The 24,684-nt window shown below is 41.5% G+C and overlaps 1 protein-coding gene across 2 annotated transcripts in view; it reads right to left on the bottom strand.

The window, feature by feature from the left end:
- The window catches only part of RAPGEF5 (Rap guanine nucleotide exchange factor 5), a 165,393-nt gene that overhangs the window by 77,906 nt on the left and 62,803 nt on the right, over nt 1-24,684 (bottom strand). Inside the window, exons 8-10 of one of the 2 annotated variants that reach the window (XM_054385179.1) lie at nt 23,227-23,303; nt 17,213-17,338; nt 9,717-9,724 (exon numbers count right to left, since the gene is read on the bottom strand). In XM_054385179.1, the coding sequence (XP_054241154.1) occupies nt 9,717-9,724; nt 17,213-17,338; nt 23,227-23,303 (211 nt within the window). The remainder of the gene's footprint in view (nt 1-9,716; nt 9,725-17,212; nt 17,339-23,226; nt 23,304-24,684) is intronic. The other variant, XM_054385178.1, reaches the window with a different exon arrangement.

Consider the following 24,684-nt stretch of genomic DNA (forward strand, 5'->3'; position numbering starts at 1 on the left):
CAGCCACCATCATGCCTACACAAGGCTCTCTTCCCCATGGTTTTCACACAAGCAGCAGCACCAACATCATATTCTCGAGTAAGTAATCTCACTTGGATCACTCCCTTTCTCCTCTCTCAAAATATCTTCTCTGTAACTTCCTGAGCAACCTGAATAAATGTCACCTACAGGAAGAGGTAACAATGCCACTTGCCACCTCCTTATATCACATTAGATTCACAGCAGTTTCTTTGGCCAGCAAGGGCTCCATTTGGGGAGGCATATGCCCACTGACACGTATTATGTCCTGATCTTAATTCTCTTCCTCTCACCACATTCCATCACCACTGGCTGGCCAGCATAGCACAGACCACCCTGAACTTGCCAACATCTATGATGCCACCCAAGAAAAAAATAAAACTCTCATGTATCTCTGATCCTGACCTGCCTTCAATTCCTTCCTGACCTTCACAGCTTCATACAAGTTCTATAGCTCTATGCAGGATTATAGTCTTTCCGTGTACAAGCTTGAGATTTCATCTAACCAACTTCTTCCTCCTTATTCAGGAAAATATTTTTATGTTATATATTTCAGGAAGTTACTCTCCTAAGTCCTTCCAGTAATGACTTCTTAAACCTGTTTACTTTGTCACTGCTGGGCTCTTCGTGCTCAGTTGGTCATTTGTTATTTGACCTGAACTATGACAGATAAGGAGATGCTGGGGGTGAAGAAGAGACGTGCTCTGGTATTCATCAGCTTTCACAGAGCATTTGAGAAAAGGAAAGATAAAATGAGATGTGTGAACAAATGGCCAGGTCTTAACTCCCTAATAAAACCCTCTGGATAGGGTTACGATATTCAAGTACTCCAGGGAAAAAACTAATGATCATTTCTTCGGTTCAGTCATGTTTCAAGAAGCGATCGCCCGAGTTACTAAGTGCTCGAGACTGCCTCAGTAATTGCAATGATTTATTTTATGCATCATCATAACTTAGGTCAGGAGGACTTGGGCCTTATGGAATTCCAGCACAGATATTGAAGAATTAGGAGACTGCAATCAGAAATACAGAGACCACAATGATTTAACGGGGGGGGGGGGAGGGGGGGGAGGAACACAAAACCAAAACAAAAAAACAAAACAAAACCAAACCAAAAAAAACTGTTTTTTTAATCCCATGTATCTAAAACATTTTAAATAAAATTCATTACATTTTCATGTGAAGTTGCTTATATTTTCCCCTGCTCTCTTAATATGCAAGTGATCAACCTAATGTTCCTGAAGATGCCTGTTGGGAATTTTTTTTCCAGTGTAAGTAATGATCGTGCAGTGTAACTACCCACTCAGTAAAGACAAGAAAATCCCTGTTGTCTCTGTCTTATACTTCTATCTATCCCAGAGGAAACTTTCTCTGTGCAGTTGTCTTTCTTCCTCTAGCTTTAGTCTGCATTAGTGCATTGGCTGCCTGTTAACAATCATGAAAGCAAGAGACAAGACCTTAGGCTCATGAGCATTTACTTGATATAAAAAGTACAATCTTTACACCAAGCTACTTACCTGACCTACCAAAATGATGCTGCACTGATGCATTTTGTGAGGACACACATCTACAATGTAGGAGGACAATGCTTGCACAGCAACAGAGGGGAGTGATTAGCAGCTTCTTGGGCATCCCCATCCTCCTGAAGTGACCTAAACTCCATTCCCCAATCACCTTTCTTTCTAGCTATGTGAGGCTTCACTGGCACAGAAGACATTCTTAAGATAGTGAAAATTTAAAGTGCTGTCATCATCAGAACTTCCAGGCTATTTGAAGATCTTTAAGACACTTCCCCTCCACCTCCATAAATTTTGAACTGTTGCCCCAGGAGAACTGAAATAAAAGTGTTGCTAACCTTCAGCACTTTTTTTTTTCTAGTTACTGTGTTTCAAGGTTAGCAATGTAGAAAACACTAAAGTATCCCAGTTTTCAAGGTCAAAATAAAAACCACAGCAATAATAGCCCACAGTAACTTTCATTTAGTATGCAGGATGCATACTTTCTGAATATCAAATCATGAAATCACTGCCAATTCATCAGATTTTAAGCTCTAGCTCATTAAAAATTAGACTATGCTAAAAATAAAATGCAGGTTTTTATTCGGTCTGATTAAGAAGTTTCTGCACAGCATGAGCTAAGCCTCGAATTATCTACATACTATCTCAATTGTTATCTCAATACAAGTAAGCTCATATCAATGCATTTTAATGGAAAACATTCATATACCAAAACCTGGTAAAGCAACGGAAGTCAAGAAGCTGAATGTCAAGATGCTAAAATTGAAAAGGTTTCTCTACCTTGTGTGTGCCAGGAAAGCAAAAAGCTCACAAAACATTTGGCAGTGATTTCCCATGATGAAGCATCTCTTCAGGGCTTTAATTTTTGTAAAAGCCCCTAGTCTATTTAGAGCTAACTCCTTGCCCTTAACGACACAGGTAAAGTTCATTAAATATATTGTCTAAGGTGCAACAGTGAAGAAGTTCTGCTGTAGCAAGCACTTAATGTGTGCATGGCAAGTTATAAGGAAAAAAAAAAAGGCAAAAAGGATTGGAACAAATTATTTGTTATAAAAGCAAAAGTCAAATGGGTATAATGATATTACATGTTGTGCTGCATTAGCAAAATTGCCCAAAATGAAGAACCCATATAATGGGAAAGCATTATTAGATCTTAATCAAAGAGATTTTTTTTTTTCCAAGCAGGCTGGGCACCCAACCATTTGATGCAGAACCTTTCTGTGAACGAGAGCACTGGAATACCAGAAACCACAGTGTTAATGAAATAAAAGGAGAATTGCAAATGCCTATGAGATTATAGTGGATTTTCACATTACAATGGTCAAGCAACTTTTACAACTTGCTGATATTTCTGCTGGAATACCATTAGGCCTTTATTTCCTCCTACAGCAGGTAAGACATGAATTTCTACCATAATTAAATTAGTAAATTGTCTTTTTTTTTTTTTTTACTGTCTCTATTCTTAGGGGATCCTTAATATATATTTGAACACCACACAAACTGAAAATGAATAGCATTTTAAAACAACCAGTATATGCATGATTTGCTGTATAGCTTTTGTCTAATACAAATATTGACTATTTACATGTCACTGCAATGAAAACAGTCTGTGTCAATTGGTTAACCAGCAAATATTAGAGTTTAAGTACATTGCTCCAGCAGCTGAGAAGGAAAAAGCTGTAGTGGAGTTGTAACCTTTTTCCTTACATAGTACAAAATGAAGTTTTGCACCAGGGAAGAAAGAGTTGTATCTGTATGCATACATAAGTGTGTCTGTGCAACAGCCGAGGGTGGGTGCCTGAGAACAGACCAAGCACAGGGAGCATATAGCCACCCAGTACAGAAACAGAGTAACTGTGTTCTGTGGATGGCTGTGGACCCCATGCAAATTAGCACAGATACCCATAGCTCTGGTGCAAAAGCGGAGCGGGTTCCTTCACTTCCTGCATAGGTTCCTATAAGTAAATGTCTAAAATTAAATCAGGTGGATTTTTAGGGGTCTCCTGAAATCAAGGCTAGAGCTGCACCTCTGAAAGCAAACCCAAGAAACTAATAAGGGCCATGTTTACAAAAGTACCTGATTTGGGGGGTCCCACATTAAAAATCTGTAACCTGAGGCAATATGTTCAGACTTTAAAAATTAAAGCTACTTCAACCTATCTATAGCATCCTTCAGCCAACCAGTGCACCCTAACTACTCAAACACCGCATCAGTGCGGGAGAGCATCCTGAGTGCCAGTGTTCACAGTACATTAGCAAAATTGCCCAAGGAAGCAGCACTTCCATGTACAAATGAGGATCTGAGACACTAAGACATTCAATCATTAGCCTAAGGTCAGAAGAAGCCTGCACAAGACAGGGAACTCCCAAGTCCTCTCACGACACCTCAATTCCACCACCCACCCTTCCTCTTCAGGAAGGCAGCTGTGGCAATGTGTACCTAGAAAGTTACCTGCAAGGTAACCCAGGAAAGAAACAGCCTGCATCTATCACTTTTTCCATCAGCAGACACTGGATGGAGAGCAGGGGAAAGGTGACACTGACAGCCCTGTCATTCCCAAGGTAGGGGCACAGAACTTTGTACAAGTCTCCAATGTGATGCCCCAGATTCGGGTTTTGATCTGAAGAACTGAAAAGGAGACTGAAACTTTTCAGAAACTGCTAGATGAAAACCTGAATGAATCTGAAGAGAGGGGGAGGAGAGGAATGTCAGAAGAGATGGGTCACTGGGAAAAAGCAGCTTCTTTGTATTACCAGCTAAGACAGTGTGTAAATGATTGGTTAATTCTACAAGGTGAAGCAAAAAAATCCCTAAGTAGTTCTTGCTTTTAGCAAGGTTTGCAGTCTGTTTAATTAATGAATAGCTACAGCAGACACACACCTAGGCACATATCTGCAGAAGGAAAACTTAAGCACTCCAAGTTCCTTAGTGAAGGAGGATTCTGCCATATCCTATCCTGAGAAAAGCCAAGATGCAGGATGCTATCACCTGCCGTGTGCAGGATTTGATGGATTCCCGGTGAGGCACTGGGCACTGTCCAAGTCCTCTGGAAAATCTTGTGGTGCCAGTGATAAAGAAGGTGGGACAATCCCCAAATCCACCCAGGCTTACCATGCTGCTTCTGCCCCTGCCAGGAATAGCAGTAAAGAACTCACTGTAAAGGGAGTTTTGCATAGAAGCCATGAAGCCATATGCTTCTTTCACACAAGTTCATCAAATCAGGAAGCCAAGAAGAAATCAATATAGCCCAATGATTAGTTTACTATAGGTACTGTGTACAGACTGACAGATTATTTGGACAGACTGAATCAAGGTGTTGATTCCAGTGAAAAGATTCAGGTTTCACTCATGAGGAGACAAAGCCAGAGCGTTAGTGCACTTTCCAGCCATGTACCATCCGCACAAAGAAATCCAGGCCTGACTATGTCTGGGTTTTAGCTTGAAACCTGAGCCACCAAGCTTTGCATGTGAGAACTGAAATTCTGACCTCTTTACTCCAGCCAACCCTGATTACTGTCACCTCCCCTGACCCTGACCACATCTATTCTCTCTATTAACCTGCTAAATATGGCCAAACAGCACATTCTGCAAGCATTAGATCAATGTAATTGCTGTAGTTGTATCAACAGATATGTTTTAAAGGTTCTTGCAGTGAATAATCCTCTACTTGCAATACAAAAGTATATGGCAAAATGGTCTAAAACAATATTGTATCCATCTGATAAATATTAGTGCCACTAAAAAGGGAAGAGACAGTGTGATATTGCAACCAAACTGAAAATGTGATGCATATTCTCATTCTGTGCATGTCTCCTACTCTACCAAAAGAGCAAGTTCTCCTTTGTTCCTCCTAGCACTGTGCTAAGCAGAAATACTGCTCCTGACAGAGCATGTGCAGGCCTGCTCCTCACACCTCCAAGGAAAACAGAGACAAATTAAGAAATGGTGCTCTCACTCCAGCCACTCCAGGTGAGACAGAGACAATGCACAGCCAACAAAGTAATGTGAGATGGATGCCTTTCCCTTGATCAAGCAGGGCTGTGCAGTCCAGCATCACCCCCTGTTCAGGGCTTGCCCTTGTTCAGAGCTTGGTTTGATCCTCAGCAAGCTGTTAAAGGAAATACCAGCTCCCATTCATGCTCTTCCTGAGTTAGGTCATTCTATTATTTTCCAAGTCACCAAATGAGGTTAAAATACTTTTTCCTGAACCAGCAACTGCTGCTGCTCCCACAGGTCAGAGTCTTCCCTGCTCAGATGTGCACGTTCCACCCAGCAACAAAAAAGCTGGGAACTACCTGCCACATGGTAACAGCAAATATATTCCAGGAAAGGCTGCAAGGTCATTGCTAATTTCAAACCCTGTTTCATGTTTCCACATGAAACATCTAATTAAAACTTTTCGCTGGGTAGTTAAAATGAAATCCATGCAGATGCACTTGAGACCTCACTTTCATGTGCTGTGAATTAGAATATAGGAGGTGCCACACACAGCAGTAGGAACACTAATCGAGGAAGGAGAGGGGAATACCTGCTTTGATTTAGAGGGAGATAGTCAGCAAAAATGCCACTAATCACCTGGGTTTTCATTCCTCTGCTCTTTGAGCTGCCACATGCAACCAAGAAAAATGAATGCAAGCTGTGTATTAACTGCTAGCAAATCAGCATTCTCCACAGGTGATCATGTGTCAAGCACATCTTGCAAAATGCCACCACCTTCCAAGGCTACAGTGTGACAAAAACATTAGACCCTAAGGGCTATACCCTGCTCTCACCAAAAAATATCTATTACTACCAGCAGGAGCTGAATTAAGCCTTAAAATGCAAGCACAGTGAGTGACAGAATGGCCACAGCAAAAGGACAAGGTGTGGAGATTTTAGGGATATCTCATGATCAAAAGAAACTAAATTCTGGAAGAAAAAGAAAAAAAAAAAGCCTGTTAAAAAAAAAAAATACAAGGTCAAAGTGTCCTTACTTTCTTGCTGTGAAGGAGGCTTCAGCAATGGAGACAGACACACACTTCACAGCTGCCCATTTTCCAGAAAGTCTTCAGTGCAGGTAGCCTGGCTGGTATAGGGCAGGCCCCTGAATGTAAGGAAAAGAATTAGCCTTCACACCAGCATGCTCCAGGTAGTCTCCAGAGCCTGCCTGCAGGAACAAATGCCAACAAACGCTGGTAGAATCTATTCCAGTGAGATCCTGACACAGGATGTTAGATCTCCACAGAAAGCTAGATTGCTCTGGCAGTTGTGGAGGGTTGTGGTGCCAGCCCAGCAGCACCTGAAAACAAAGGAGGCATCACTGACTCCAGAGCCAGAACCACGCTGACCTCAGCACAGACTGCAGATCCTACTACAGAACTGGCTCTGGTGCAGTTTCTGCTCCAAACAGGAGCAAAGCCTGAACATGCAGAAACATGTTCATCTGTCTGATGACACTAGCCATGTCTCTTCTGCATTCCTGCCCTAAATTTCCACCTCAGGGAAAGTGAAGATGCTTCTTGGAATTATTCGGCAGGAGGAAAAAAAAAAGGGGGGTTGGGGTGGATAGATCTGAAGCCCAGATTTTTACATAACTGATCTCCAGGCAGACTATCAAATCTCAGACAACTTCTAAAGAGGATGATGTGGTGGACAGCCATCAGCTTCTGGCTTATCCACACACTTTTCCAGTTATCTTTCCCGTTTCTTTTCATCCAGGTCCATTCTATGAGCCAAAGCAAGATGTCCTTGATTGATTTCAATTCCAAGATAAAGGCCTAATAAACCAATGAATGACATAAAAGATCCAAGCAACTGAAAGGTGAAGGACAAAATTATTTCTCCTGAATTTCAGAAACTGCATTAAATTTATGACTTAAGTTTGCACAGTACATATTCAAAGCATTATCAGCTTTTCTTTTTAATCTTCCTGAATTTAGGCAACATATTCCTTTTCTTTTTAGTTTTCCTGAATTTAGGTAACAAATTCCCTAACTTGACAGATCCAAGCACTTTTCTTATTCAAAGCTCCCAGGACAAGTGTAGAAGTAACTGTATAGAAGCAGAGACATCCACTATATATCAGCATAACTGGGAGTTTATTGATGTCATAAATCAGAAAAAATGAAGAAAAGAACATTCAGAATGTCATCAAATGTATTGATCACACAAAGGGAGGGACAGGACAGTAAATTTAAAACTGGAAAACATTAAAGCATGCACTTTGAATTCATAAACTATAGATTCATTCTAACTAAGCCTTTGGACACTCCAGAAATGTAAGCAAGTGCTTCAGAATCTAGAGAGAAACACAGAAGCAGAGGAGAGTGACAACCTGCAGACGACAGCTTTCAGAGAGTTTCTCTGGTTTTTTACATTGATAAATGGAGCTGAAGGTAGAACTATGGAGCCATGATTTAGTGTTTGTGCTACCAGGAATTCTGTGGTCCCACTCCTCATGAAAAACATCACTCCTGTCCTCTCTCCTGTCCTCATTCACCTCCTTCTTTGTGCATGTAAGCTTTTATGAGGCCACATGTTGAAGCACAGTATCTAGATTAACATTATGCCAAACAAAAAGGGAAAAAAAGCAAGAACATTTAATTTGACAAAGCTCAGTATTGGATTTGGTAAGTCACAAATATTTTGGGAAAGAAGGAGGAAGGTTGTGTTTCACTGTGAGCAGCAGAGCAGAGTAGCTCTTGTCAGCAAGGGTTTAGAACTTATCATTATTTTCCTCTTTACACCCAATGGTTATTTATTTACATTCTACCACTTTTTGTTCAAGATCTGTGGAAAATTTTAAGGGCACAGCCTAAAACTATCACAATGTCTCATTCTCATCTCATGTTCATATCCCCATACCATGGTGGAAACTCACCCACTTATAAACACACCCCACAAGAAAGATGTATTTATTTTATTTTTCAGCTGCATTATTCCCAGTGTCTCTTCACAGAACAGCACAACACAGGGCAGCACAGGGCTGGGGACAAGCAGTCTGAGCGGGGATGGATGGCACCATCCCAGAAGCATTGCCCAAGGACCCAAAAAGAGCAAAGGGACTGCAACTGCTTGGCCTTGCCTCAACTATGCTCAGGTTTTTAAAAAATATCCCCCTGGCCTTCAGCAGTTCAAAGTCCAACCCACTTCCAGTTTGCTGGGGTGCCCAAACCACCCTCAAGGATCTCAAAGTAATTCATCAACATTTATTAACCACTGCAGGTTTTATAGCACCCCTTCAAGGTCCTACATGTTTAAGACCCCATTTTATATCTGGGTAAACAAAGGTGCAGAGAAGTGACACGATTTGAAGAAGGTTACATATTAAATAACCAGTGGAGTCAGAAATAAAAATTCAGTGTTCTCACTCCCAGATTTTAGCTGGCTAAATACCACATGCCCTTTTTACCCCTATCAGTCCAGTAGCCAAGGTATTGTCCCATAGAAGAATGAGTCATCGTTCCACACCAAAGCAAGCCCAGCATGCAAAATGTGTATGTGGAATTTCCTTCTATACAAAGTAGTTTAATGTTATAGAATAAACCTAAGAGGAGTAAATTAGTCTTTCTTTTCTTTTAAATACTAGACCAAGCATCTGGAGGAAATAAGAGGATTATTGAAATATGTGACTTCACTCAAAGCAAAGAGCGAGCTTTCCACTCAACACAGACTCATAGAATCATAGAATTGTTAGGGTTGGAAGGGACCTCAAGGATCATTCAGTTCCAACCCCTGTGCCATGGGCAGGGATACCTCACACTAGATCAGGTTGCTCAGAGCCACATCCAGCCTTGCCTTAAAAACCTTCAGGGTTGGAGCTTCTACCACCTCCCTGGGCATCCTGTTCCTTATGGTGAAGAACTTCTTCTTAACATGCAACCTGAATCTACCCATTTCTATTTTTTTTTACATTCCCCCCAGCCCTATCATCACCTGACACCCTAAAAAGCCCCTCCTCAGCTTTCTTGTAGCCCCCTTGAGATACTGACAGGCCACAATAAGGTCTCCTTGGAGTCTTCTCCAGACTGAATAGTCCCAACTCTCTCACTCTGATCATCCTCATGGCCCTTCTCTGGACATGTTCTAGTATGTCCAGATCCGTCCTCTAATAGGGCTTCTCTAATAGGGGCTCCAGAACTGGATGCAGTACTCCAGGTAGGGTCTCACGAGAGCAGAGTAGAAGGGGAGAATCACCTCACTCTACCTGCTGGCTATGTTTCTCATGATGCAGCCTAGGATGTGATTTGCTTTCTGGGCTGCAAGTGCACACTGATGGCTCACATTGAGCTTCTCATCCACCAGCACCCCCAAGTACTTTTCTTCAGGGATGCTCTCAAGCCAGTCACTGCCCAGCCTGTATTGGTGCTTGGGATTGCCCTGACCCGGATGCAGGACTTTGCACTTGTCCTTATGCTAAGCTTACAGTGCACCATGTGAACACAAGCATCACTCCTCTCAAGTACTTTATTTTTACAGAAAGAAGGACCATGTTATGTCCCCTCACTGGTAGGACAGTGCATTACTTTGCACTCCCAGCAAGAGGACATTCTCTTCCAAAACTTTGGCCACACTAAACTCAACAAAAGCAAAAATAAGTCCTCTTAAAAATAAACTGTAAATAAAAATAGTTTTTATTTCTACAAAAGTGCTACAAGAGATTAAAGCAAAGATTTTCCTAGCAGTCAAACAATCCCAGTCTTACATCTAAGCCTTTCACAAACTGTTTCTATTTCAAAAAGATGCCCATGTCTGCTCTGCACTAAAAAAAAAAAAAAATCCTAGCACCTGCAGTAGTCTTTTCTCAGAAGATAAAGATGTTGGCTTATGAAGAACAGGTGATCACCTGGGGCTATGCATTCATTTCAGCTGATGAAATATTGACTGTCTGGAATATGACACTCTCTCCAGAACATGACAGAACTAGATCTATGCCTCTGTTCTTCCTGATTCAGACCAGAGACTTGAACTTCAGGTTACCTCCACAGCAAGCATATACCTACCTCTTTAATTACTTACTGTAGCTCAGCACGGAGCTATGAACTGACAACCTTATTGATAGACTTTTTTCTTGGCTAGTAGTTGAAGATTAAGTCAAAATTACAACTGATCATCTTACTCTGGCACAGCTCTCTCTGCTGATGCTGGTGGATCAAGCGGTATGAGGAAATAGCAGAGTCTTGTGCAGAAATGCTAATTCTGATCTAGTTCATTCACTTCAGACAACTATATCATCTCATGGCTATTCAAACCATGAAAGTTTCTGCAAAAACTTTCACTATGCTATAGACATTATGTCCACTAGAACCACAGTTCTGCAATGAGATGCAAAACACCCTCCAAAAGCAGTAAATCTGCATTCAAGCTACTAAAGAGATCTGACACAGCCAGAGCAGGTACAACAAAAGCAGTGATGAATTTCTTTAGAAGGAAAGCACAGATTTCACTCACTGACTGCATTCAGGTATCACTTGGTGTCATAGCTTTAAGGAATATTTTTCTGTTGGAGCAATGATTACTGATCATCAACAATTCATCAGTGCAAGGCCACAACTATGTCAAGCTAACAAAAACTGCAGCTTTGGACACGTCCTAATGTTCATTCTTGTCTCCTTGTAAGGCATCCAGCTGGATAGGTAGGTGCACCCTGAAATAACCTTGATGTGTCATGGCTGGAATTTCCTCAAGAAATGCCTTGGTTGTGAGTAATCCATACAACTCGAGGGTCTAAATCATTAATCTTCTTTAGCAAACCTTTTAACAGCTTCAGCACAACCACTAACCTGCTTCAATGAGCAAATCATCTGTCTTCTTAATGAGGCCACTGATTACAAAAGTTAGTACCCAGTAATTTAACAAAACTGTTCTTCAGTAACTGTTGTCCTTCTGCAAACATACCTGCCCCACTACAATCTAACTCTTCCATCTTGAACTAGCTAAGTCACAGAATCAATACATTCAAGCTATATCTACTTCTACCCTTTTAAACAGTACATAACTCTAATTAATATGTACATTAATCTGTAAAGGGATTACAAGGTGGATTGAGGAAACACTCCCCTCCCCACTGATGCATGGAAGCAATGGAAGAGCTCCTGTCTAGAATAACATTTCTATCGTTGAATAAAGGAATTCATACTCTTCAGTTCTGTACTGAACACATTAGGGAATCTTAAATTTCCATTGAACACTACTGTCAGTTTCATGAAACCTTGTTGTGTTGCTCTGACTATGAAAACAGTACTATTATCTAAGAAATATTTTCCCCATGTTGCTGAGGGGAAAAGCACTTTCACAACTTCACTAAGGATGACACTATAAAGAGATGTGATTGTCTTAACCAGTGCCATGCTTCATTGAAGCATCTGGAAATACTACAAAAACAGTAGCATGTCTATGTGATTAAGGGACTGGAGCACTGCCCTATGAGGAGAGGCTGCGAGCCCTGGGGCTTTTTAGTCTGGAGAAGAGAAAACTGAGAGGGGATCTAATAAATATCTATAAATATCCGAGGGCTGGGTGTCAAGAGGGAGGGGACAGGCTCTTCTCCATTGCACCCTGTGATAGAACAAGGGACAAAGGCACAGGAGGTTCCACCTCAATATGAGGAGGAACTTCTTCACTGTGAAGGTCACAGAGCACTGGAACAGGTTCCCCAGAGAGGTTGTGGAGTATCCTTCTCTAGAGACTTTCAAAACCCATCTGGATGTGTTCCTGTGCGACCTGTGCTAGATTCTATGGACCTGCTCTGGTAGGGGGGTTGGACTCGATGATCTTCAGAGGTCCCTTCCAACCCCTAACATCCTGTGATCCTGTGTGATCCTATTACACAGGCATCATTTAACTGAGCCTCCAATTGCTTAAAAGGAGTTCCAAAACCAGAGTTCAGTGCAATTATGCCTCAAATGCATCTCAAATGTATGCTTGAGCAAAAGTTATGACAGGTTCAAATGGGTTTGCACGCAGAGCTTGCTTTTTATATTATAATTAATGCTAACAGTAAGAAAAACTTCTCAACAAAAGCATCTCATTCTATAGCTGAATATTTTAATACAAATTTTTAATTTATTTTCTGTCAAAGCAACTGTTTTAAGGGAATGAAATACTTAAATAACATAAAACCACAAATATTCAGGTTTACATTTCCCTAGGCTTACGAATGTGATTTGCATGTAATCATAACATTAGAACTGCAAGCTTGCCTTGTTTTTACTCTAGCCCACATCTGATGTTAAAATAATTTCTGTGCATTTTAGACAACTATTTATTCATTTTATCTCATTGGAGGAATGCAAGAGCCTAGAGAAGAAGCTTATCTGCCTATTTAGAAGCTTATTTACTACTATTTACTTTCTACTTCTTAGCAAAACCAAAGTTTTAGGAAACCTAGCACACATGGTAGGTTCAATGCCTTAATAGCCTTACTGTAAGACATTAGCAAGTGGAGGGGAACTTGGCATTGTGTGCTACAGAAGACCAGTCTCCAGTTCCAATATACCAGTCTAACCTGGTCACAGCAAGCTTGCAGTAACAAATAAGCAGCTCACATATAATGGAGCTTGTGCGCACAACTTTTTTAACAATAGCTCTTTTTCAGAACACTTTTTATTCAGACCAGAAATCAGAAAAGAAGTGACAGCATACCAGAAACCTGAAACAAAACCAGCATGGACTTTCTGACTTGGGTGCTTAAATAATGAAGTAAAAAAAAATAGGAATGTACAAAATCACCACATATATACCCCAATTTACACCCTTCAGAACACACCCAAACTGAAGGAATCTCTTCTCTAAGCCACCATACGTCCAAACAGAGCAGTTTCCTCCAGTGAACCACCCAGCTGTCATGTATTTTCTCTCTTCCAGACCATCTGCTTTTTTTCTAAGAAAAACCTGAAACAGCAACCCAAACCAATCCATGCTTCATCTGCCTGCTGCGGGCTGCGGACCACAGCCTCCAACACCACATCACGATCAGATATTTTACCTGCCCCAAAATCTCTGCAAGACCAGATTCCACTACCTTTCCCATGTGAGTCACAAAGTTCTGTCCTCAAACTCAGATGAAGATGGTCATTAATTATTTAAATGATAGGAGGGCTCACCAGTCCTCCTCACAGCTCAGCTTCCCATCACACTCAGAATGCTACAACCACAGAGAGGGTTGTTTCTCCAGATAGCTCCACATCTCATTCAATGTGCTGGAGCATGTCCAGAGAAGGGCCACGAGGATGATCAGAGGGCTGGAGCACCTCTCCTATGGAGGAAGACCGAAAGAGTTGAGGCTGTTCAGTCTGGAGAAGAGAAGGCTCCGAGAAGACCTTCTTCTTGTGGCCTTCTAGTATCTTAAGGGGGCTTACAAGAAAGCTGGGGAGGGACTTTTTAGGGTGTCAGGTAATGACAGGACTAGGGGGAATGGAGCAAAACTAGAAGTGGATAGATTCAGATGGGATATTAGGAAAAAGTTCTTCCCCATGAGGGTGGTGAGACACTGGAACAGGTTGCCCAGGGAGGTGGTAGAAGCCTCATCCCTGGAAGTTTTTAAGGCCAGGTTGGATGTGGCTCAGAGCAACCTCGTCTAGTGTGAGGTATCCCTGCCCATGGCAGGTGGGGTTGGAGCTGGATGATCTTTAAGGCCCTTTCCAACCCTGACAATTCTGTGATTCTGTGAAAAAAGCTACTGGGTAGCAAATTCTTCAATAAGGCTGACAGTTCTTTCTTCTTCAAAGGAGAGCGGAAGAATCAGCAAAGTCCAATCATACTACATTTGTGATTGCTGTAAAGGCTGTGTGAGGTTCTAATCTGAAGAGACCTGCTTTAAAAATACAATGGCTAGCACCAAAGGAGGCACAACTCCATTTCCCATTGGGAGAGTACATGTAGAGAGGAATTCTCCATATGCACAATTCTAACCCTTCTTTCAAATTGTTTTGTTTTGTTTTTAGAATATTCTTAGAGGAGAACCAATCAGTACTCTGCTTCTGTAAAAAAAAATCCCTTTTGACCATCTAGGAAAGGGCAATTTTACTGCCAGGTGGGTTACAAAGCCCTTCAGTGTCAAACAGCAACACTGCCCTGAGCTGACTGAAGCACACAGCCCTGCAAACCAGCAGCACTTCTGCTTCAGGATGGGCTGCCAGAAGGCCAGCCCAGCTAGCTGGCTCTCCAAGCACAAGGAGAGGAGCCTGGCAGGGTGTTCAGGCAACCCATTTACAGACCTAACTCCATGCTTTTGAGGAAGGCAGGTCGTCTGTGAAAGCACTGCTTGAGCTCCCCAGGAAAGAAAGCTGGTGGAAGATTTACCACAAGGATATTTTCTGAGAAATGAAGGTCTTGTGGAGAATGCAAGGAGGAGCTGCTCCATTTTACTGTCCACATTAAATGCCCATTACCCTGTGTTGCTAAGAAAGTAATCTAAGAGTAAACTATGCTTTTAAAAATAAAAAAGATGTGGATGCTACTTGTAATTCTGTAAGGACACCACACCCTAAACACATTGTTCCTCTAACCTTTACAGTGAGCACGAGGAACTGGGCAGTACACTGATGCCCATGAATCTGCCATCACTTGTGAGGTCTGAAAGCCCACATCTGAGTGGCCACTCAGTACAATCCAGTCTGCTGCTTTTTGTCTTGGAGAAGAGAGGGAACAGCTGCTTAGAGCAGCAAACTCTGCCCAGTCAGCTGAATCCTGCCACCTGCACATGCACCAGAGCTGCTCGCACACCACAAGGGCGGAAGGGAGGGAGAGGAAGGGATGGAAGCTCAGAGCTTCCTGAACGTATGCAACCCATCACCCTTACCACAGTAAAGTATGAGTTCTGTCCAGTGAAAATAAATGACTTGAGTCAGCTAAACTGAGAACCCTGCAGCAGACCTTGCCCATGTCAGTAATGCCTTCACGGTGATTGTTCCCAAAGAAATCAATGGCCTCGCTGGGTCCTTAGCAAATAGACCCACACCAAGTACTGCAAATCTCTCTTAACTCTGAGCATAGGCTGCCTGGACTGCAGGGAAGAGCCATGTCACCCCCCACCCTGCAGCAACCAGCAAAGGGCAGAACAGGGTGGGGGAAGCACGCCGTAATTTGTTATTGTCAGCACTAGCTGCAAGGCATTCCCCACCCAGAAATAAAGGGCATACAAAGGATGACCTAGGCTTCTGCAGTCTCTCAGATGACATTTCTCCTTCCTGTTACCTCCCCAGGTCCAAATGCACATCCTTACTCAAGAGCAGTAACTGCTCAGTATGGATATAAGCAGCTTGCTCCAGCTCCTGCTAAAGTCACTCATCTCCTAAATAGCAGCAATTGCTAAGTACCAATATTTTTCAAAGAAGAAAAACTGAGTGCTTTTTGTTTCCATTTTTGGAACTGTGCTGTAATCTGTGCAGTTATAGAGCTGCAGCTGACACCACAGCACCCTTTGCAATCATTAGAGTAAGGCAGCAAAAATATCTACTGATTTTTTGGCATATCAATCCCAACACTCCCTTTCCCCCCCTGTGCTCACAGCATCTGTAATCTTCCTTCCAAATCCTGAAACTCAATTAGAAACCTTTCCTGTTTTAAAATCTTCTTTACTTAAGCACCTAAACTTTTAATTGTGCTTTGCTGATACAGTTTAAAAATATATGGAAATTCTGCCAGATGTCCATGGCTAGTGGATCTGCTGAGGAGCAACTCAATCTCAGGGGTGTGAGCCTGGCTAATTACCCTCCTCCCTTGTGCACAGCAACTGATACAATTACATATTGAACTACACTAAGCTAGACCTGCTTCCAAACAGAACAGCATGAAGCTCTGAAATAAGATTTCATTTTTTGCTTTTCCTCTGTGCAGCCTCACATCAGTAGGAATGAACTTGCAGATGAGCTAAAAGTGTTTCTTTTCTAAAGCCATGCCCTTCTTCTGCTGTCCAGTAAGGAGAAAATAGAATAGATTACATGTAAATTACAGCAAGACACATGAAAAGTAAGTGGGATTTTTGTTGTTTCTTGCAGTTATTATCTTGGCACCTTTAGATGAATATGCAATCAGAATAGAAACCCTTTACCAGGAGAACAAAATGAGGATACATTGCGCTATAAGCAGAGCAGTCGAGTTTTAATGCATTTTCAATCCGGTTATTAACATCTCAGTAACTGCTTTTAGAAGCATTAAACAGAATGCTGCTTTCTTCAGTGTCACTTTTGGTTGAAAACACTATTTTTAAAAAAGAAACAGCTGAATTCTCTCTCCAGATCACCCTTTTTAATTCAGACTGAAAAGCTTCAGCCAGGCTTGCCTCCAAACACACCAGTAACAAAGAAATTTTAAGACAACTTAAGGTAAGCAGTTAAAGCACTCATATGCCTTACACATTATTGAAATAAAACCTAAAAGCCAAATATTTCATAATCACATGCAACAATTTGGTAGAAACCATCCTGAAACCATCTTCTGTTTCAGATGTGTGCAAGATATTAACAACAGTAACTGACAGTTAATGACAACACAATAATTCAAGTGTGCTATTGACAACTATTGAACTGAACGCACTTCAGAGAAATGTAAATGCCAGCGGAGAGCGGCTGCAGCTCCATCAGTAATGTGTGCCCTGGATTCTGACCATCAGCTTTACTATTTCAGTTTTGTGACCTAAATCTCCCTCCCACACCAGAAAGAAACAACCAACCAACCCAAACAAGAAATGCCTTACTTGCTCTGCCTTCTCCGGTGGCTTCCTATCCGCCTGCAAAAACTGGCAGTTTTCTCTCGCCAGCTTCTGGACCAGCTCGATCCGTCCGATGTCATCTCTCCCCTGAAGCTTGCACAAAACCCCTGCCTTAAGGGTGGGAGAAAGAGCAAACAGATACTTAAATCCGCAGTCCCAGGACATGACACCGCCACAAATTTCAAGCTTAAAAGAAACGCAGCTGTTTTCTCATATTTGAGGAGCTTGAACAGAAACAAGTTGCTGCTTCCAGGGAAACAACTGGAGAGGAGCTGAGGCACATCCGAATCTCCAAATGTATCTACTTTGGAGGAGCAAAGGCAGAGCTAACTAAATCAACCGCTCCTGTGAGTGTGACTATCAGATACGCTGTGTTTTATTTGTTCCTGTCAGCCTGTTTCCTGTTACATAAGAGAACAAGAGCAAGAGGTTAAAAACTCATGGGAAAGTTAGCCAGGAACAGCCCTGGAAAAAAAATGAAGTGCAACACAAGGCACTCCTAAAAATAACAGGCTACAACTCCCTCCGCTCCCACTCCAACCATTTTTCACATATGCAAGCCCCAAGAGGTCAAAGACACTTGTGTTGTATTTATCTATTCTGTAAATAACAAATCAGTATCTCCAGGTTTTGTTTAGGGAAGAAAATGAGATTTGCCTTAAAAACTATGTTAGAACTACTTTTTCAGTTTATCTTTGGGGTAATATTCTGCCACTTATTCAAGCTATGCCAACAGTGTTTTGTCAAAACATTCAGCACAGGTTGCTTTATAAAAATGCCACACATATACATATACAGGGTGCATCAAGAGAAGTTTGTCCAGCAGGTCTAGGGAAGTTCTTCTGCCTCCCTACTCTGCCCTGGTGAGACCACACCTGGAATACTCTCTCCAGTTTTGGGCTCCCCAGTTCAAGAAAGACAGAGAACTGCTGGAGAGAATCCAACAGAGAGCCATGAGGATGATTAGGGGACTTGAGTATCTCCCCTATGAAGAGAGACTGAGAGCCCTGGGGCTGTTTAGTCTTGAGAAGAGAAGACTGAGAGGGGATCTGATCAATGTCTATCAATAGCTGAGAGGTAGGTGTCAAGTGGTGGGGACCGAACTCTTTTTGATGATGCACACTAAGACAAGAAACAACAGGTTCAAGCTTGAACATAGAAGATTTCACCTCAACATGAGGAGAAACCTCTTTACAGTAAGGGTCATGGAGCACTGGAACAGGCTGCCCAGAGAGGTTGTGGAGTCTCCTTCTCTGGAAACTTTCAAAACCCACCTGGATGCATTCCTGTGTGGAGTACCCTAAGTGGTCCTGCTTTGGCAGGAGGGTTAGACCCGATGTCTAGGGACCCGAGGTTCCTTCCAACCTCTAATGTACTGTGATATATATTTATCTCTGTAGGCAGATTCATGCTTGCACACAGGCATGTTAGACCCATCACAAAGTTAGCTGATAAGGGCTAAACTGCTTCCTGCAAAGTCAGTAGCTCCTATCACTGTCTGCTGTTTGGTCATGGATAGAGCCTCTGCATAACTGAGACCTGGCTTGATGATACCACACAGCTTTTATTATCCCAGGTGTTTCCTGATGGGAACAGCATATGCCTTGGGAGGGCCAGGCTTGTGCCATGTCTATGGTATTGATATGGCTTTGCAGGCAATCTGCAAATAAATCTTTTCCCCCACTTCCTCCACCCTTCTCTTTGTACTGTTTATCCTAATTCTAACTGAATTGATATCTGCTCCAAAATTCCCAAAACATCTCACGTGTCAGGACCAAAAGCCAGGGATGCCTTGACCACTAATCCATAGTGCCATGGAGACTCTTTAGCCTTGAGAAACTCCTGCCCATGACAGCCAAAGCTGTGAGAGTACCAACCCAGACCATCCTACAGTTCACTGTAGGTTTCTTATAGGAAAACAGAAACAGGGGTTAAAGTTTCTTCATCTGTGGGGAAAACAAATCTACTTTCTGAATAAGTGTTTTAATGCTGACTGAAAGAAAAGAGTCATCCTTGCTGAATTATTTGAAAGAAATGTTTATATGCCTGCATTCCTCCAGTCTGGATGAAGGCATCTCCTCGCAAGCCTGTGTCAGACACTTGTGCTCTGGAGGAAAGAATTTCAGAGGCAACCAGTGTTTTGCATGTCCTTTCTTTGGCACTCAGCCTCCTGAGGAACACAGCTTTCCCACAAGGAACCTACGCCATGCTTTGAAGGTCAGATATCCACCAAGAAAACAAAGAGCAGCACCTAATCTGAAGGTACTTATATTTTCTATGAGATTTCAATCCAAAGACATTGATACATAAACAGTTCTGACACACCATTTATCACCTGCTGATCAGGAGAGAGACTGACTTTATCAAAAGTGGAAGAATATGCTGAACCAGCTGTCCAAAGTAGTTTGATCACTAGAGAAAAGGAGAAACTAAAGAAAATAATTGTTTTTTTTTCACTCTGTAGTAGACATTTTTAAATGATTTCATGAAATGCTTCCCAAAATTTTCCTTTATCTCCAGAAATTTACAAAGGGAATCTAGGCAATCATCACAGACTTAGCTTTAGGCCTGATGCCTGCCCTTCACAACACTTTGATGGCTTGGGGACATAAAGAGACAAACCTGCAGGTTTCATGGCTTTAAGATGCTTCTAGCAGGAAATATAAGATCTGTGTGCTGTAATCTCCCCAGGCTTGTATGCTAAAGATAGCCCCAAATGTCTGTCTGTCCAATGCCCTATTAGGACTTTGGGTCTATAAAGATTTACAGTTTATCGAGATCTGGGATTTTAGCACTATGGAGTCTCTTTTCACACCGTCATGTTGTGCCCAGACAATTCAGACCATGACCTACAAGTGGCATAGATGGTGGCCAGTCCCTGTACTTCAAATGTCAGCTGGACATTGACATAAATGTACTGTTCACTCTGCTGAACAAATACATATTGATCTTCAGTGGATGAAGTAAAATCCAATGGTTAAAACTGCTTATGTGGAAGGGGGCATTCCGCTTCAGAGTAACAGTTGGCTTCACCATGTTCCAGTGGAAGAAACATCCCAGAGAGCAACAACTTTTTGAACACATGGGCCTCACTTTCACACCCTTGCCCTCGGCCTGTGTTCAGAGTATATTACTGCTGCTGAGCACCCTGAGGATGAGCGTCCCAAGGAAGAAATCTAGACACAAGCCCATTAGCCCCAGCATAAACATGGTCTGTATTCAAACTGGTAATTTGATTCAAGAATCATATTTTCCTGTTCCAAATAATCACCAAGAAGAAATCTTACATTTTAACATATTTTCTCCTCCCTCAACTATTTTTTAAATGTAAAGAATTGCACAGAACATTATTTGGTTTCCAGAGGATAAGAGGTCAACCAAAAAACTTCTGGTAGGGCTAAGGTATTATCAAGCTTATTGCACATGCTTGGCTCTGGGAGTAAAGAATGTGCTTTAAATACAAAAGGTTAAACATGCTTTTTCCTAATTAAGAAGAAATATATTAATCCCTCACTTTTAATTGTGATTTCCTCAGCTATGTTGCCTTTCCACCATAAATCTTTCCATTAAATACTTGTAAGAAAGCATCTAGGGCAACTAATGAATGAATTGGTGACAGCTTCTAAAAGCTGGTTGGGAAAATATTAGTATTACTCCTTATTTTCACTTGTCAACATAAATTTAATTTTAAAACAATATCTTTGAAGCTCTTTGTCAGATGAAAGGGCAAAGGCAAGCTGTCCTATCTGCAAAGTGCAGTTTTGGTTTGTATTTTGTGCTGGCACACACCCTCCAAACCCCCACATTCTTAGCTATTGGTTCTTAGTCCTCTAATTCACATGCACCAGCAGAGCTACACGTGCTAACTTAAGTGAGGGTGAAAATCACAAAGTTGCATATTCTCATCAAATCATAGAAATGTTTCAGTCAGAAAAGGCCTCTAAGATCAAGTCCAACCATCAACCTAACACCACCATGGCCACTAAATCATGTTCTGAAGTTCCATGTTCACATGTTTTTTGAATGCCTCCAGGGACAGTGACTCCACCACTTCCCCAGGCAACCTATTCCAATGCCTGACCATGTCCTCAGTAAAGAGAATTCCAATCCTAATATCCAAACTAAATCCTGGCACAATGTCAGGCCATTCCTCTCATTCTATCACTTGATACTACAGAGAAGAGACCAACCCACACCTCACTACGACCTCTTTCAGGTAACTGGCTTTAATTTATTGAACTATAAAAGAATATAAGAGCTCTGTATTAAGGCTTTACTAACATTCACAGCACAAAAGTATTATAATTAAAGGTGTTTATGCAATATTTGGAATAAAAAACATTTAATGGGATGGAAAGTAAATTAGTCACTACTGAGGTTGGAAAAGGAAAGATGCTGACAACACATTTTCTGTTTCAGCATATCTATTGGAAAATATTTCCTTTGCAAAGGCCATAAATAAATATGCTGGCAGTGACATGGAGGTGAATTAAGCCAGCGCTAGGCAAACAGGATGGGATATATTTAGGGTTTTTTACATTATTTACATTGTTTACAGCATGCTTGGTCTTAAAAATCTCTGTACTTAAGTTTTTCCACACTTCCACCGGTTTTGTCAACCAACTCCAATGTAAGTCAAGCCTATGTCCTGCAGAGTGGTGTTCAGAGCAGGCACCACACCCTTCAACTCTACCAGCAGAAGAGGTTTATATGGCTTGTTTTCTTCCCAGTGTACCTCTGTGTCTGGTGAAAACACTCTGATTATTAAAGGCTTCACCTTTGATCAACCTGAAGACTGAAAACCATATGCCACTGCCTCAGGAAGAGCATTTGCTTTGCTCCAGTGATATGGACGCTCACTAAAGTGAACCAAAATAAAGAGAAATAATTATTCACACCCTTAAACCACGCTGCATTGGGCAAATGCAGGATGGTGTTTTTATGACATCGACAAACAAACCGGAGCAACAGCCGCTTTGATAACGCTCCTGCTCTCCTGCTTGCCAGTTGGGAACTTCAACACTGGTGTTAACTGCTCATTTAATAACTTTTTTTTTTTTTATGTGGTTTAAATTCTTTCAATTTTCAGAAGCTGGTTTCCAGCCAGATAAAAGCTGAGCAAATCCTGTCTTTGCCACATATAGCATTTTAGCAGGGCCAGGTGTTACGAGATAAATCAGAGACAAAAACTGCAAAGTTGCACATGCAGGAAAGAGAAAAGGTGGCAACTGATGGGGGACGTAAGATTTGCAAGAGGAATGGAAGAAAAAAAACACAACATAAACCCCAAACAAACAAACAAAACAAAACAAAACACCAACACCCCAAACAAACAAAAAAAAATCCCCACACAAAACCAGTCAAGACTGGGAGAAATCCATCTTAAATTAAAAGCGATAATCAGTGCCAATGCAATAAGCAATACATTTGCACAGTTTGAATGCATGAACTGAATGAGTGAACTGTAGATTAACCAAAAGTTATTCTCAGAATTAAAAAGGGTAAGCAACTCTATAATAAAATATGCTAAAAGGCAGTTAAGCTTCTCCTGAGCAATATCTTTGTTGTAAATGAGGGCAGTTTGGGAAGGAAAGAAAAAGATAGTTGCTCACACTCGAGTGACTAATAAGTATCCTCATTTCATTGCATGTCTATTTACAGTGATTAAAATTCAATCAAAATGTCACATGCCCTTGCCTCCCAAAACGCATCTCATTTTATTTTCACATCTGCTATATGCTATGTGTATTATCTAAAAAGAGCAGAGAGATAGTTGAAGAATACTGTGTGATTGCAATATCATGGCATTAATTCCCAGAGTAATCATCAATCTTATTCTAAATAGTCACGTAAGACAAGATCCAGCAGACTTTCTCCTTCCTACAGGCTCCCTGTGCAGAACATCAAGGAAAATCCATTTCCCAGAGCTACTGAAAGCAGATCCTTCATCTTGTGGATCTGAAAAAGTTCCCAAGACACCATTAATCATACACATTTACCTGAGCATCAGAGGTATCCTTGAGCTCTTCTAGTCCTTTTATTTCTTGACTGTTGTTTTCTTCATTTTGATGGATTGCTACAATAAGAAAGAGAGAAGGTATTGGAAGCAGGCAGGTTTAAACCAGAAGCAGCAGCAAAGCAGCATGGTCCAGTTTACACCACAGAAGATGATCATTCAAGAAACCTTACTCCAAATTTACCTTTCCTGTTAACTCTGTGAGTGGTTTTGGAAAAAACCTACAAGGTTTACCTTATTGGATTTTGGATAAATCCTAAATAAGGAATACCTTATTTCTCCCAGGAAGTAAAATGCAGTACCGTATACTTATAGTCTGCCTACTGTTAGTCCTGTAAAATGGAGTTTAAGGAAACTCTACTTTTCTATATATTATAACAAGACCTGATGACTCGTAAAGGATTAAAACCAGCCATCCCTTTATTTTCATTATATTGCAAGAATGTCAATTCAGACTAAATAAAATAAAAATATTTATCCTTCACTTCAGCCTTAGGAAATTCTTTATAAGCAAAGTGATGTGAATCTTAACAAACACCACTACTATCCATGGAAGTCATCTCTGAAAATAAATGGTAGCAGAAGAGGATCTGCTGAAGGTTACTCACTGCTGGCACAGTAAGAGAAAGCAGTAACTTTGCTTAGTTAACATTGCTTAACACCAGTGAGTTGCGCCAGATTTCAAACAAAATAGGTTTGGATCAGGCATGTAAGCTCTGGACAGAGAGCAACCAGAGATATCAGTTTCCCTAGCTAAAGAAACAAGGGCTGCTTTTGAAGAGACGCATCAGACTTCCATATTGCAAACAGCTATAGCCCAAGATACCCTTCCAGCCAACATGCCCACCTGCTGTATTTTGGTGGGGCATTAAAACCTCAAACCACTCTCAAATTTGACATATGGCAGGTTAGAAGAGTCAGACCAAATGAAACAAGTGCGAAGCGACTTTACCTTACACCATGCTCATTTACTTACAAGCACCACACTCAAACATCAATCTTGCGTAAACATCAGATGATTTGCCAGTATAACCACAGCAGTTGTGACAATAAAAGCGTCCTTGAAGCAGAGGAGCTGGCAAATCCATTTCCTGAGCAATGCCAAGCTCATGGCTTTGATGGATGAGCAGCTTGGGTGCTTGCTTGTGTACTTCTACTTTTCCACCACCTTTCTCCTTCACCCCTGGGCACCTAAGCTGGTCATAAGGCTATATCTGAACAGTCACAGCCCACAGCACGGTGTTCTCAGACAAGGATCACCGCTCCTGTTTTGCCTTACAGCTATGTCTGTGAGCTGAAGCAGCCCGAGTTTGATTGGTGACCACGAGTCATAGAAGTGGCAGTACTACTTTCATTAGCCACCCTCACCTAAGCTCTCCTCAACCTCCAGCCGGAATCTTTAGACATACAACCAGGTTAACATATCTGAGCTAACAGATGT

This window comes from Indicator indicator, chromosome 11 (assembly GCF_027791375.1).
Source record: "Indicator indicator isolate 239-I01 chromosome 11, UM_Iind_1.1, whole genome shotgun sequence".
Taxonomy (NCBI): domain Eukaryota; kingdom Metazoa; phylum Chordata; class Aves; order Piciformes; family Indicatoridae; genus Indicator; species Indicator indicator.